General features: G+C 41.6%; 1 protein-coding gene across 5 annotated transcripts in view; it reads right to left on the minus strand.

Annotated features, from left to right (window-relative positions):
- Positions 1–451: 451 nt before the first annotated feature.
- grip2a (glutamate receptor interacting protein 2a) overlaps positions 452–15889 on the minus strand; it is a 36406-nt gene continuing 20968 nt past the window's right edge. For 2 of the 5 annotated variants that reach the window (XM_066644426.1, XM_066644422.1), the window contains exons 10-24: positions 13520–13651; positions 12296–12457; positions 11817–12003; positions 10914–11059; positions 10652–10732; positions 10406–10469; positions 10001–10146; positions 9335–9479; positions 8640–8779; positions 7789–7980; positions 5973–6123; positions 4356–4470; positions 2947–3099; positions 2685–2831; positions 452–1759 (exon numbers count right to left, since the gene is read on the minus strand). In XM_066644426.1, coding sequence (XP_066500523.1) covers positions 1562–1759; positions 2685–2831; positions 2947–3099; positions 4356–4470; positions 5973–6123; positions 7789–7980; positions 8640–8779; positions 9335–9479; positions 10001–10146; positions 10406–10469; positions 10652–10732; positions 10914–11059; positions 11817–12003; positions 12296–12457; positions 13520–13651 — 2159 coding nt within the window. In that variant the 3' untranslated portion in view covers positions 452–1561. Of the gene's footprint in view, positions 1760–2684; positions 2832–2946; positions 3100–4355; positions 4471–4509; positions 4783–5972; positions 6124–7788; positions 7981–8639; positions 8780–9334; positions 9480–10000; positions 10147–10405; positions 10470–10651; positions 10733–10913; positions 11060–11816; positions 12004–12295; positions 12458–13519; positions 13652–15889 lie in introns of those variants that run through there. The other 3 variants (XM_066644423.1, XM_066644424.1, XM_066644425.1) reach the window with 3 other exon arrangements.

Genomic DNA, 15889 nt, shown 5'->3' on the forward strand with positions numbered 1-15889 from the left:
TATTTCATTGTTTTACCTTTTAGGACAGTTCCAGGCTTATTTTTGCAGTAAGATTAACAAACAAACAACAAAAAAAGTATGATTATTGTGCAGGAAACCTCAGCATTGGCAGAAATGTACGTTTTTGCAGCATTAAAATCTTATGTGAAATTGAAAAGTTTGTATATTTCCAAGTATTTATACATTGATGTACATTTATCAAGTGTATTAATTTGTAGCTGCTTTATTAATGCCTAGAATAATCTCAGGTACAGTGTAGCTGCTAAGTGTTACAGGCATAAAAGGTTTTTAAGTAGGTAATTTGGTCAATTGTATGCTCATTCTTCTGAAGACCAGAATGATCGCTGTCAAAATCATGAATCATCTGCTATGAGTCACGTTCAACAAGCCAAGGTGATGTGGTGATGTGCTGAAGCAAAAATGTGTTGTAAACAAGCTGGATGTTCAAGCCTCCCGCAGCCTTAATCACAGCTCTGACTAACACACACTCATCTGTGCTGAAACCCACCATAAAAGAAAACACACAGGCCTTTCTTTATTTATTTACTTAATAAAAAGGAAACCATTTTTAAAATTCCCAAGACTAAAATCATTATATTCGGCAAAACACTGAACACAGCTGAAGTCAAGGGGGACGAAGGCAGGATGTGGGTAAAAACATTCATTCACTGGGTATACACTTGACGTCCCACTTCTAAAACAATACGATTAAAAACTACCCTGACCATCATCAGGGATTTTAAATCACAGACAGCAATAAAGTTAGCTGATAACATCCTCGGTTTCTCATTGCGAATCACATTTAAAAACGAGGCCGGACAATGTTCCTTAGAGCACACAATCGCATCGGTAGTTTTCAATACACACATAAAGCCTGTTTTTGAAGAAGGGTTTTAGTGTTAAATGGGGATATGCACTCGAAACCATGTTACATAAGAACTGATTTAGAACGTGTAAAAGAATCAAGGAAGAGAGGCTCACTTCTTCATGATTGGTCACTGTGTACTGTTGGTCCCCAGTGACTTTAAGAGAAAGACTTTCATCATCATGCATCTCACTGTTTGTGCTTTAGAACCTAATTTGCATATACAGCCAAAGGTGAAGTGTCCTCTGAGACACCGTGAACTAAAGATATTAAATGTGTCCGTGTGTGTGTGTGTGTGTGTGTGTGTGTGTGTTGGTGCGCGCGTGCGTAAATTAAAAGTGAAAAAAAAAACAAAGCAAAGAAAAAAAGTGCATAAATTGGTCAAAATCTTAAAGTGACTCAGTACATTGGTACGTTATTTTAGGCTTGTGTCATGTGAGTCTGTGGGGGGCTTAAATTGGGTTTGAATACCTGAGATTTAAAAACCAATATGTATATTCATGTGCTAAAATAGGTGAACTGGTGATTAATAACCTATTTTAAAAGTTTGCTGAAAATTGAACATATTTATTTTGTGGAATAATCAGCGACTTGTGTCAGTGACTGTGTAACATCCCTTTAAATACCGTGTGTGTCTGTGTGTGTGAGAAAGAGACAGAACAGACTGTACTACACTCTCCACCCGCAGAGTGAGGGTCAGAGGTCAGCTGTTTTCAGGTTGTGTACAGAGAGAGTAGTCAGCATGTCCAAAGGCTGAGGAAAGTCTTTAGGGGTCGACGGAGGAGCATGAGAGATGGTCTTCCGGCTGATAACCAGCCGGAGCTGATCTCCTGCCTCAGCCATCAGAGGCACAGCCAGACAACAATCAAAATCTCGTGTCCTGACGTGATTCACCTGAGTGCGAGAGAGAGAGAAAACAAACAGAAAGGAGAGATTAAATTTAAAGAGACAATCACAATCAAAAAAATAATTCATTCATTCATTCATTATCTGTAACCCTTATCCAGTTCAGGGTCGCGGTGGGTCCAGAGCCTACCTGGAATCACTGGGCGAAAGGCGGGAATACACCCTGGAGGGGGCGCCAGTCCTTCACAGGGCAACACACACACACACATTCACTCATACCTACGGACACTTTGGAGTCACCAATCCACCTACCAACGTGTGTTTTTGGACCGTGGGAGGAAACTGGAGCACCCGGAGGAAACCCACGCAGACACAGGGAGAACACACCAACTCCTCACAGACAGCCACCTGGAGCGGGAATCAAACCCACAACCTCCAGGTCCCTGGAGCTGTGTGACTGCGACACCTACCTGCTGCATCACCATGCCGCCCACCAAAAAAAAAAAAAATTTTAATAAATAATAATAAACAAATTTGAATAAATAAAAAGTATTCCCCTTTTTAACAAAGATATGTTCCAAGGATACATGAAGCCATGCATATGATCAAACCCTATATACACAGCAAGTCTGTGAATTTGATGGGTGGCATGTACACACTATAAACTTGAATTAATTTAAGAAATGTTTCACTTAATACTTTTAAGCGTCCTGAGTAACACACATGAGAATGTATAGATTATTTATCCATGATCTGCCCCCAAACGCATGTTTGATACCAACTCTTGCCAGGTTGGACAAGCTCCTATTCAACCTGATAAACTTTGTGGCAAACAGAAAAACCCAGAGATGAAGTTGAATGGGATTCTGAACTCAACATTTGATGTGAAACATGCTTTAAATGTCTGTTGGCTCTTATTTCTGCAAGCACGTTTGCACACAAACCCCCAGATGACGAGAAGCAGGATGGATACCTGCAGGATCCTGTCATAAGGCTGTAAACCAGCCTGATCTGCAGGGCCATCTGGACGGATCATGTTCACATAGACGCCCTTCTCCAGTAGACCATCAGACACACTGAAGCCAAAATCCCTGCTTTCCGCATTCTTCTTCACACAGATCTGAGCTCAACAAAGAATGAACAAGTTTACACCAGTGTGTTACAGGTCAGGGATAGTTGTTGGAATTAATGACATATCATTTTTCAATTTAAAGCAGCAGTAGAGTGGGCGGTACCTTATGTAGCTCTAGGGGAGTGGTAGGACTGGATGCTTTCAGCTCTGATACACTGTTCTGTTTAGGCTGCAGTGCTGGAGCTTTGAGATCCCTGTCATTACACTCTGCACTATCTTCCCCCAAACTCAGCGTACTGCCAGACATTATAGTGGCCTGTAAGGGACAAACGGGTTTTGACTAAATTTTAGATTTATTTTTAAGGAAAGAAATTAGACCTACATCACTGTGCATAAGAAGCTTTTTTTTATTAAATTAATTTCCAGCCAAAATGACCATGAGCCATATATTGGAGATGGGATAAGAAAACAGTCATAAAATATGAGAAAAATTGGAAAATTACTAGGGATGGCACGATACCACTTTTTTTAGGTCAGATACCGATATTTTTCATTTGGGTATCTGCCGATACCGATACTAATCCTGTTTTCCAGCAGCGTTTGTTGATGTGAAACAGTTTTCTTCTTAGCATTCGAGGCCTTGATACATTCCGTGTGCTCCTTTCTGTGGCGTTTCTGTAAGTGTTTAATCATCATAAAGTGTTTAATCATCATAAAGTTCCCAACATTGCTACCACCTCGTGAGACAGTAGCATTACACAAATTACATTCGGCGGTCTTGCTGTTTTCTTCGTTGACTGCGAAGTAACTCCACACTGCTGACATGTTTACAGGCCTCTCACAACAATCGCTCCATCACGTGATGCCTGCTGGTCCTATGCGAAAGTGCTGCATTGGCTTACGGCTTGTTGCAAATTTCACCCACCCAAAAAATTATTTTTTTTTTATATTTAATGGATCGGACTGCATGCTCCTTTCCGATATCCGATCCAACAATTTAGGCCAGAATCGGACCGATACCAATACTGAATATCGGATCGGCGCATCCCTAAAAATGACTCTAAGACATATGGAGACTCAATCAATGTAATAATCATGCCAGACCATAGGAGTATACCACAAAGCAGGATTTCTTAATTTAGCCTTGGACTTAAGCCCAAAGCAGAGCCTGTCCAGTAGAAGAGCTCTAGACAACCTCAGCTTTGAGATTAACAATTTATTTCTATCAGATCAACTAACGTGGGACTGAAAGGATGTGAAGCTGTCAAGAAGTTGTTACTGAGAAAATGTGGCATAATAAAAGTACATTTTGTCTTTTGTAAAACACACCCTGACACTGACACTAGGCTTACTAAATGTTTTTGGGATAACTTAGATCATAAGAAGCAGAAATTACAACCAGAATGACCTTAGAACTAGAGGAAACAATATGAAATTATAACTCACGAAACCGATAAGACATTTAAATTGTTAGCCGTGGCCATTTTAACTAGAAATTATATAAATGAAAAAAAATGCACTCTTCTAATCATCAGTGTGAAATGCTTCAGACAACATTTATGATTTCTTTACCTCCAGCTCCCGAAGAATTTCTGATTGGCCGCATGTCTCCAGGTCCTGCAGGGCTTGTGACCAATAGCTCTCCTGGTTTTCAGTTTCACCATGGCAACGTGTGGGACTAACAGATCTGTGTCAATGCAAAGCATCCTGGGTAATGGAAATCCAGGTGCACTTTGGGAGATGAGGTTTTCTCTCTCTTTCTTTATCTAAGGTTTTATATGGTCAGTGTAGTTCTTTTTATTAGAATAATGATGTAAACAAAAGCAGCAAGAGCACACACGTAAGCGCGCACACGCACACGCACACACACACACGTGACTGAAGAGGCTATGGCCTGTTTTGAGACGCGGCGAAAGTGGTGGAAAACAGAAGCAACAGAAAAAAAGATGACCCCCGGGGACCCACAGGTGATTAGTAAGGCAGATGAGAGACAGAAAACCTGAGGAGGAGAGAAACAGAAGCACTGATAGAAAATAGAAAGGCATAGTTTTTCTGTGCCACACATACGGCTCTTTGAAATGCAGTCTGGCACAGAAACTACTCATCAAAACAGGCCTACGTGCAATCAGGGGGTTTCAGATAAACTTCCCTGGGCATCGTTTGTTTAAAGATGTTACACCTTTAACTTTGATACAAAATAAGCTTCATATTGATGAGTCAGGAGTCAAGCTTGTGCAAAAAAAAAAAATGTTGATTTTGATTGCCTTTAATGGCATTTCATATTAGTCCCATTCACTCATTCAGGAATCAGTCAATAACCGAGGGGTGAGTATCAGTATTTGTACTGAATTAAAAACTGATACCTAGCCTTAGTCAATACACAGATACGCATCAGAGAACTTGCTTCCCCACAAGTTAAGACAAAACTTACTGCGTTCTCTTGAGTTTAATCCTTTGAGATTTTCAGGAATATGGTATTATTTTTATTATACACATACACTCAATACTACTACTGGTGTTTATAATAGTAATGACAATAACTGAAGTGACAAAACAATTACTAGCTCATTACTCATTACCCTTTTCATGTCACTGTGTTCTTCTTCTACAGTCTGCTGCTGACCAGAGGAACACTCCATTTGAGTCTTTTTTTATTCAATGACTTCATACTCTTGCTCTGAGAGAATTGAGAGTGCTGATTACTTTCGCACATAGTTAACGTTGTGCCTATGTCTTCTATAAAGACATAGAAAAGGCACTGTATGAAACGGAACTGAAAATTGGTTCTTTGGAGTGGTTCTATAGTAAAACTGTGACTGAACTGAAAGTCTCTGTAGAGAACCAGAAGTGAGGTTCGGTTTAGCATTTGTTTATAAATGCCACTATAAAAACACACAAAAAATACAGAAAATGACATTCCAATTCAACATTTTCCTCAAGGTGATGAAATTACACTGAGCCCTTTTAAGTTACTTTCAATAATAAAAGTGTTCAAAAACCCAAGAGAAAACAGAAAGCCATGAATTGTGAATGTTTGTTAGTAATTAAGAAAGCACACAGCAATCTCTAGCCAGCCTTCACATGAACGTGGTGAAAATAGCTTAATATAAACATGTCTGTGCTCACGTTTGAATCTTGTTTAATACATCCTTAAAATCAGAGATCTGAATAAAAACTGAGCAATCTTACCCACAATATTTCCAGTCTTCCTCTCTTAATCTTCCATCATACATTGGAGTTTGGTGGGTTTGTCTCCTGGAGGACAGGGGGCTCCTATGATTGGTCCGTCTCCAGTCATCAGGATGGACCGCTAACTCTGATGTCCTAAGTACGTATGGCCCTGGATGTGCAAATCAAGCAAAAAAAGATTTTTGTACAAGAATAATTAAATTATTTAATATTATTTTACAGGGCGGCACGGTGGCGCAGCAGGTAGTGTCGCAGTCACACAACTCCAGGGGCTGGTGGGTTGTGGGTTAGATTCCAGCTCCAGGTGACTGTCTGTGAGGAGTTGGTGTGTTCTCCCCGTGTCCGCGTGGGTTTCCTCCGGGTGCTCCGGTTTCCTCCCACAGTCCAAAAACACATGTTGCAGGTGGATTGGTGACTCAAAAGTGTCCGTAGGTGTGAGTGTGTGAGTGAATGTGTGTGTGTCTGTGTTGCCCTGTGAAGGACTGGCGCCCCCTCCAGGGTGTATTCCCGCCTTGCGCCCGATGATTGCAGGTAGGCTCTGGACCCCCCGCGACCCTAAATTGGATAAGCGGTTACAGATAATGGATGGATGGAATATTATTTTACATTAATATAATTACAAGCATGTGTTTTACATAGTTGTTTGATTTCACAACTGCAACTGAGAATAGGCATTTATTAGGACACACCATGGGTTTTATTCATTCATTCATTATCTGTAACCCTTATTCAGTTCAGGTTCGCGGTGGGTCCAGAGCCGATGGAATCATTGGGCGAAAGGCAGAAATACACCCTGGAGTCCAGTCCTTCACAGGGCAACACACACACACACGGACACTTTTGAGTCGCCAATCCACCTACCAACGTGTGTTTTTGGACTGTGGGAGGAATCCGGAGCACCCGGAGGAAACCCACGCAGACACAGGGAGAACACACCACACTCCTCACAGACAGTCACCAGGAGTAAACCCACGCGGACACAGAGAGAACACAACACACTCCTCAGAGACAGTCACCAGGAGTAAACCCACGCGGACACAGAGAGAACACAACACACTCCTCACAGACAGTCACCTGGAGGAAACCCACACAGACACAGGGAGAACACACCACACTCCTCACAGACAGTCACCCGGAGGAAACCCACGCAGACACAGAGAGAACACACCACACTCCTCACAGACAGTCACCTGGAGGAAACCCACACAGACACAGGGAGAACACACCACACTCCTCTCAGACAGTCACCCGGAGCGGGAATCGAACACACAACCTAAAGGTCCCTGGAGCTGTGTGACTGCGACACCTACCTGCTGAACCACCGTGCCGCCCCACCATGGGTTTTAATTATACAAAATAATCCTTGTGACTAACGACTGGTGCAATACCCTGTTTAGAGGGCAGTGGTGAGTACTGTTTGTTTACTTAATTTAGAGCTATATCTGTTGTTATTTCAAAGTATCATCCAAAAGAAAGTAAAACAGATCATCCGCAAATCTGATTTAAGCATTTTAAGCATTAACTTTAACATCTGGACACCAAACATGGACTGCCTTTTAAGGATTAATTTATCTAACAATAAATGTATTTATAATTGTATTTTACTGAACTATCAAGAGAGTTTTCATATCAATTTGTTTATTCTTAGTGTCTCTCCCAGAACTTAGCTGTGGCTTAAAAAATTAGAAAATAAAAAAAATACTCCTTTCATAGGCTTGTCTAAAATTAGCTAGAGCTGGTCCCTAATTTAGCTTTTTAAATCCTCCTTTTTTGCCCTTAATTAACCTCTATATTAATAATCTTTGCTGGCCCTCACCCTGGTTGCCGTAGCAAGCGTCGAGGGCAGCACTGTCCCACGAATCCATAGCAGAGTCCAGGCTCGGGGGTGTGGTCATGCGACGGAGCTCTGAATATTTACAGCGACGGAGGGAGTCTGAACGGTCATCTTCAGTGTCACTCAGACAAGACCCTGCCCTCAGAGGACTGCCAGTGTCTGAGTCTAAAATGGCTGAGACAAAGAGAATCGCAAGAGAGTGAAGAAAATGAATGAACAGGACAAAAAAAGAAAACAAATAAAGATATGGAGGGAAAATGAGAATGACATACTGTGGAAGAGGGGAGAAATAGAGAGGAAAAAAGAGGTAAAACCACAGAGAATAAGGGAAAGGAAGAATGAAGAAAGAGACAAAAAGGAAACAATAAAGGGAGATAAAGACAGAGAAATAGGAGACATATGTAGGCCATGCATTATTCAAAATGGCAGTGTACTGTAGTTCTTTTCAACGATTACCATGTCTGTTATTTGTAGAAGAAAGCTAATTTCCTCACAGGCCCAAAACACAAAAATATCTGCCCTGGGGACACACAGCATGTGTGTGTGTGTTGTGTGTGTGTGTATGCTAGCCAGGAAAGATCATGCTGCAGAAACAAAACCTTTTTACACACATTTATTTTGGGGACACAAGCTGGTCCCCACATCAAAAATCACAGTTAAGGTCAGTGTTTAAAGTGAAGGATCAGACAGACAGACAGACAGACAGACAACTTTATCCCAGAGGGTTAAGGCAAAGTGGTAAAGCTAGTAGTGGAAAATGTCTGCACAAAATTAATGGAAGTCTATGCAATGGATGATCTATGCATAAAAATAAACGTGTGTGTTAGACATACGGTCAGCACGTTTTTTGATCTTGAGAGTAACTGTATCGCCAGCGGTCTGCAGAAGGTGGATGGCTTCACTGAGGGGCTTTCCTTTTAGACTGACATTATTGATGGCTAGCACTCGGTCACCAATGTGAAGAGCCCCAGTCCTACACACACACACAAACGTATGCATTTGTCAGTATGGTTTTGGGTACGTCAGTTACTGATGAATCAATCTGAAGGTGATTTTGGAAAATTAGAATTACACAGTAGCTTGGACAGGTAGTGTTTCTTTGCAAAAAACATGACATAACACAGGATAAGCATCTTATTCGCCTACAGAATAAACCAAAACGTTAAAAGGAAGACTATAATTGCGGGTACATTAAATTAAATCTAAAATGCACAAAACCTTTTTTCCACAGGCAGCATTATGTTTTCTTATTTATCAGAATCATCATGTATAGTACATTTTTATCCGTTGATGCAGTTGAATTTCTGTGCTACTTCTACACACGACGGCAATTCTCATACTGTCCACTAGGAGTGTTTGAGCTAATGGAGAGTTTGTTTCCATTTCAGATGGCACTCTGCTCCAGTGGGGAAACAGGGAGCGTTCATTCAGACATATGGGATGAATATATAAATAGCAGGAGACAGCAGCAGTGGCAATTTCCCTTGTGGCACATCCTGTATGTGTGTGTGTGTGTGTGTGTGTTTACCTGTGTGCGAGACCATTACGAGTGAGGCTGGAAATGAGTATGGGGTTAAATGGCTCCTCAGTGCCGGAGATAGTAATTCCCAAAGGACCTCCATGTCTTTTCAGCTCCACGGTGAAAATCACCGAGCCAGATGACTCCAGCTCATCTAAACCACAAACAAACACAAGTCAGAAATTGTGCAGAGTATTCCACCAGTTTTAAGCAGTCAATGCCCCTAAAAGGTACCTCACATAAAACTATAATATGCTAATCTCAGCCACAGAAGCACCGCCCACAAGTAGACGGAGAAGCTGATACCTTCAGTGTTTTAGCTGCCCTCACTCAGGATCCTGCCAGCTGCATTCTGATTGGCGCTCTGTACATTTGCATATACACCTTTCTGTGTATAGTTTGTGTACTGGCCGAATGTGACTGCTTCCTTCTACTTCGACTTGCCATCAGTAAGTCACATTTCTTTTCCTTTACGTTTGTAATAGGCTGTTTTCTTTTTTCCCCCCAGATTTAACACTGTTTTACCTTTATCAGCTTCATACAATCACTCAGTATATTTACAACAGCAAATATGTAATACATCTGCATTGAAGACCATTTAACTCCTGGTTTGCCGAGAGTTTGAAAAACATAAACAGTGCTAGACAGAGAACAAGGCATGAGAGCGTCACACACCCAAGTTGTCTTCATCTTTCTGAATCCTCAGTCTGACCATGTCCTCAGCCTGGTGCAGAAAAGCCATCGCCTCCTCCATCCCACAGTGCTCCAACTTCACATTATCTATGGCCAGCAAACGGTCTCCAGGCTCCAGTGTACCTACTCTATATGTACAACAACTTTAGATTATTTTATACTCCTTTTTACTTAATATTTAAAATTATTTTAACATAATTCCATACAGAGCACATTCACATGCTCACAATAACATGATGACTTCATTCTACCATCAATAAATATACAGATATCTTCTGAAATGCACCTTTACCATTGCTTACCTACTCTGCAATAAGCTCGCAACATGACAGCACTTGCTGTTAATGTAATCAGAAATTCATGTTTCATTACGTTTGCTACATTTACCTGTGAGCAATGCTGCCTCTCTTAATCTCAGAGATTATCAGAGGCTTGCCTGGCTTCTTGCTTGCTGCGGAGATCCGAAAGAACCAGAAAACAAAATGTATTAAAGCAGCTTGAAAACCTAACATGGTTTAACCTTTGATTTCTAATGAATCTGAACTGTGAACTGATTAAGGCATTTTAGAACAAACCAAGTTTTTGATCCTCTCTATCGTGAAGCAACAGCGCCACCTCTTAGTCATTACTCACCACTGATGGTAATGCCCAGCTCCACCCCACGCCTTTTTGGCAACTTAACTTGAAATGTACCACTGCTCGGGATTACGGATTCTAAAAGGGAGATGATACGAAAAGTCAATCTACTGATGGAGGTTTTCTAAAACATCTCTAAAAAGATGAAAAAATTAATAAACACTGCTAAAGAAGAACATTTCAGAAACAAACTCATTGTCACTGATCCACTACATATGTTTTAACTGGATATAGTTTAGTGTTTTCCTCATCCACTTACCTGCAACATCAAACTCGACCTCTATCGTGACCTTATTGGCCAGAGCAGCATCTCGGAGAAGCTGATTGGCTTCTTCCAGTGTCCCATCCTCAGTGGGAACTCCATTTATGGAAAGAATTCTGTCGCCAGCCTGTAGCACCCCACACCTACAAAAAAAAACATGCAAACGGGTGAGCAGTAGGTCCTGCAGATAACAGCACGTACATTTACAAAAGATACCTTCATTACCAACTATTCGAGTTCTTAGTAGAATCTCTACACCATCCAGTCCTCTACACCATCCTGCTACATAGGAGTTTACAGTGTGTATAAAGAGTCAACGTCTACAGAAACACTGAGCCTTTGCCCTTCTAACTTCAACACAAAAGATATGTTCAGACAACAACATTGCACACGTGGCATGTGCCCGAAGCGGTTTGCATCACAAATGAATCATTTCATAGCATCCAATGTAAGCAGCACATCCTCAGTGTAACTGCCATACCGTAGTACATCTTTTGAGCTGTCCAGTTTTGAATCATTTAGTCTCCTAGTCAGAGCAAAGTCAACTACAGGGGTCTATTCATCCTCACTGCCCTCTGATGCATTTGGCCATGTGCGTTTCTGTGGGAGCACATGCAAATACACATATGTTTTCTTCTGCCTGATCACAGGCCACTTCTAATGACAGCTGACAGCAGTGAAGGACACTAGATTAGTTTTACTCCCTGTCATATGCAAACACGCACACATTCCTGTCACTTGTTAAACTAAATGTGACACTCCAGCTTGTTCTGGGTCAGTATGCATTGGTATATGCCGCCCTTACAGCTTATAATCTAGCCTAGGTAAGTTCTTTGTATTGTTATCTAAAGGCTATGTAATTAAATTCCACCATATCCATCTGTGTCAAAACAACCTCACCTTTCAGCAGGTGTGTCTGGCTCAATGAAGCGTATGCAGGCTGGTGCAGACAGTGGTTCTGTGGCAAAAACTCCGCCCTGTAGCTGCAGACCAAACCCAGTGAGAGGATCACCCCTTAGCACCACCTCGCTGATCTCTATATGAACCACCTGACCCCCAACACCCACCGTACTGGAGGAGAGAGACACTGCAGGGACAGAGGATGGGACAAGGGGCAAATAACAAGACAGCAGCGGAACAGTAGCATTATTTAATGTAGTGTACATAAGTCAAGATTCTAATAAACCCAAATATTTTATCTTATTTTGTATACATATATTTAAAAATGTTACGATTAACAAAGTAATAGAAATGATCCAAAGTGACCAGGTAAGTTTTTTTTTTTGTATTAACTTTCATTGAAAGTCTTTTCTTCTTTAAAGCTCAACTTTTGGACAAAGAAGTTTTGGCTGAAATGATTTGAAGGTGTCATCCCTTACATGAGCTCTTGTGGTCTTTCCTCCTGTGCCTCCTTTTGGTTGTGGTGAGAGGGCTGGAGGGGTAAGGGGGCAGCGTGCTGCAGGGGTAAGTGGCAGGATATGCAGTGCCGCAGTTATAACTGTGAAAACCTGAAGTCTGAGAAGAGCTGCCTGATGCCACTGCTGTGTTGTGAACAGAAAACATACACAAAGGAATGTACTTATTTAATAAAGCAGAAAATTGAATTGAAAAAGGAGTTGGGAAGCCTTTTGTCTATTTCTAGCTAGCTTCACATTCTTTCAAACCCACAGAACTTATTTGTGTTTGTACAGTAGAAGGATTTACATCTGTTGCATTTTTCAAATCTGAGTGGAGTTTGATTTTCATTCATTCATGAAAGGTAGGTGGGTCTAGAGCCTACCTGGAATCATTGGGCGAAAGGCAGGAATACACCCTGGAGGGGGCACCAGTCCTTCACAGTGCAACACACACACAAATGCACATTCACTCACACACTCACACCTACGGACACTTTTGAGTCGCCAATCCACCTACCAACGTGTGTTTTTGGACTGTGGGAGGAAACCCACACAGACACAGGGAGAACAAACCACACTCCTCACAGACAGTCACCCAGAGGAAATCCATGTGGACACAGGGGAGAACACACCCCACTCCTCACAGACAGTCACCCGGAGGAAACCCACACAGACACAGGGAGAACACACCACACTCCTCACAGACAGTCACCCGGAGCAGGAATCAAACCCACAACCTCCAGGCCCCTGGAGCTGTGTGACTGCTACCCTACCTGCTGTGCCACCGTGCCGCCGGAGTTTGATTTTATTTCTCTCTAATTTATTATTTTTCTATTTAATCTGATGCGGAAGGTCTTGGGGGTCACATCTTGCGCTGTTGTTGTGATTCTAATTTCCCCTGTAACTTATACTGAATTTATTGCTGTCGGTTTTTTACACTTTACATGTCTGAATTTTCTTGTCTTTTCCTTAGAAAAATATCTTGAAAATGTATGACTTCATTAATTTGTTGCTTTTAAATTAACTTAATGGAGGGTGGTCTCTGTCATTCACACAGTCACATATTGATACGAATAAGCCCACAATTAAAAGCTCATGGCACATACATAGTAGACTGTTTGCTCACATTTACATTTAGATGTGTACATACACACACACACAAAGTGCATGCAAAGCACACACAGATACACAAGACAGCTGACTCACATCTGCACTGAGAGTGTGTAGGGGTGGTGTTGCTCCAGGCTGAGGGGGTCTTGCTGTGGGAATTCGGAGGGGGGGCACTGAGGTAGTTCACACTGGAATCCCATTGACGTTGAGTGCTTCTCTGAACACGCACTGGACACACACACATAAACACATCTGCAAAACCAGACAGAACTACACAGACAAAACAAACCACACAGAAACCACCTCCAGGAGGAGAGAGCTGACCTGTAGAGAACAGTACACAGCCCATCTTTCACTAAAGACCCTCAGGAAAACCTTCTGGAAGATTTTCCACAGTATCATGGTCCATTTTTTAAAGGGGAGATATAACAGACAAATACATTCCTTTATTCTGTGACTTCTTTCTCTCTCTCTCTCTCTCTGTCCTCAACTTACCTGTTATTTTTATTTTTTTTTTTTTTGTAGTCTTGTTTTATGCTGCTTACCTTCTATCTTTACCTGTGTTTGTAATCTTTCCCGTTTTGCTCTCTATCTCTATGGTATTTTCTCACTTTCTCACCTGTCGTACATTCTGTCGTCTGTTTACCCGCCTTCTGTCTGTTTCTCCCTAACCTTTATTTAGTTCACGCGCTGACTATTCTCCCTTCCTCTATTTTTTTCCTCTTTCTCACGCTTTTATCTGTCTTTCTGTCTGACTTATTTTCCTTCTCTTACATTTTCTCGCCAGTTTGATTAAAGCTGAGAGCAGCGGAGGGAGAACCATGTTCAAATTCGTCTTTGAGTCGCTTTAACGAGGCGCAGAAGAACCACTTACAAAAATGTTTGTGTTTATTTGTTTGTGTGTGTTAGGGTGACCAGATCTGAGATGGTGAAATTGTTGGGGGGGGTGGACGATTACTGGCGTGCAGACTGACCAATTAAAATGTTTACAGAGAAAGTTATCGACCAATAACGGTAGCTCTACAGTCAGACCGTCCAATCAGAAGATTTTAGGCTACTTCACCACGCCCCCTTCTCACTCAAGCGAACCAATCGGAGTAGGGGAGGGCGGGACTAGTTTGTGAAGGAAACTTCTCGAAGTTCTATGTGAGCTGTAGAAAAACAAAATCCCGGACACTTTTTAAGTCTAAAAAAGAAGACATGTCCGGGTAAAAGAGGACGTCTGATAAACCTTGTGTGTGTGTGTGTGTGTGTGTGTGTGTGAGAGAGAGAGAGAACGTCCATGAAGCTAATTGGTTGTGCCCCTCATCCACGTGTTAAACGGACCGCGCCCCCCAGGAAGGCCGTTGTGTTATTTTTCTGTATTATAGTGGACAAGAAAAATGAACTATTTCCACTTTGTGTTCTGAGGCCGTGTCCCAGCTTTATTCCCCTACATTTAATCAGATATCCGTCCAAACAAAGAGTAGAGCCCGAGGGCGCGTCCCAATCCGTGCTCCAGTGAGCTGTAGTGTCCCCTCAGCCCAAGTTCACTTCTAGTACTGAGCCACGCAGAGGAGTACTGTTGAAAATAAAGAAATAAAACACTACATAACAGTATTAAATGGCCCCAAGAGGCTTAAAGATTTCATAAGTCATTTATCCAATGTCTTAATTAAAAATAATTTTAAAATATTGTATATAAAAAAGGTGAAAAACTATATGTTTGATGTTAAATGGATATAGATTTAGCAGCTGTTTGACCTACATGTTTTTCAGGTTTATTTGCATTTATTGAGTTCATGTAAATTAAACTATCTCTAGGTGTAAAAACATAGTATATCAATCTAACTCAGTTTACTGCTCTGAGGATGTAGACCCTTCCAGCTGACTTTTGATATTTGGCTTGATGACCACTTGGTAGTGCTTATTTATGGGCATTAAACAACGTGTGTGTGTGTGTGTGTGCGTAACTATTTTTGGATATATCTCCAGTGTTTGGTCTGTATAAAGAGGCTTCAGATTTTTCCCAGTCTGGGACATGAAATACATTTCAGCAAAAGGTCACGATTCACACTGTGATCAGATAATGTTAATTCTGGCTTGAGTTCTTCACCCTGCTGTGGTACATTCTCAAAGCCCCCTCGCTCTTCTTTTCTAAGACCCCCCCCCCCACACACACACACACACACATACACACACACTCTTAGCCTCCCTCTTCCTCTACTAATCTCTCTATCTCTCTATCTCTAGAGAGTCATACCTCCACACATTTTTAGTGGAACCAGACTTTTTGTTTTCCTCATGCTCTGGTTTGGGAGATTTCTCATTTGTGGTGTAAATGGTGTTGGTAAAGAATTTACAGAGATTACCGTCCCTGACAAGCAAATATTTGAAAGAACAACAGTGGAAAAGTAGAGACGAAGTGTGTGTGTGTATGGTGTGTGTGTATGTGTGTGTGCACATTGGTGATTCTGTACTGTTTGT

The sequence above is a fragment of the Hoplias malabaricus genome, chromosome 14, assembly GCF_029633855.1.
Source record: "Hoplias malabaricus isolate fHopMal1 chromosome 14, fHopMal1.hap1, whole genome shotgun sequence".
NCBI lineage: Eukaryota > Metazoa > Chordata > Actinopteri > Characiformes > Erythrinidae > Hoplias > Hoplias malabaricus.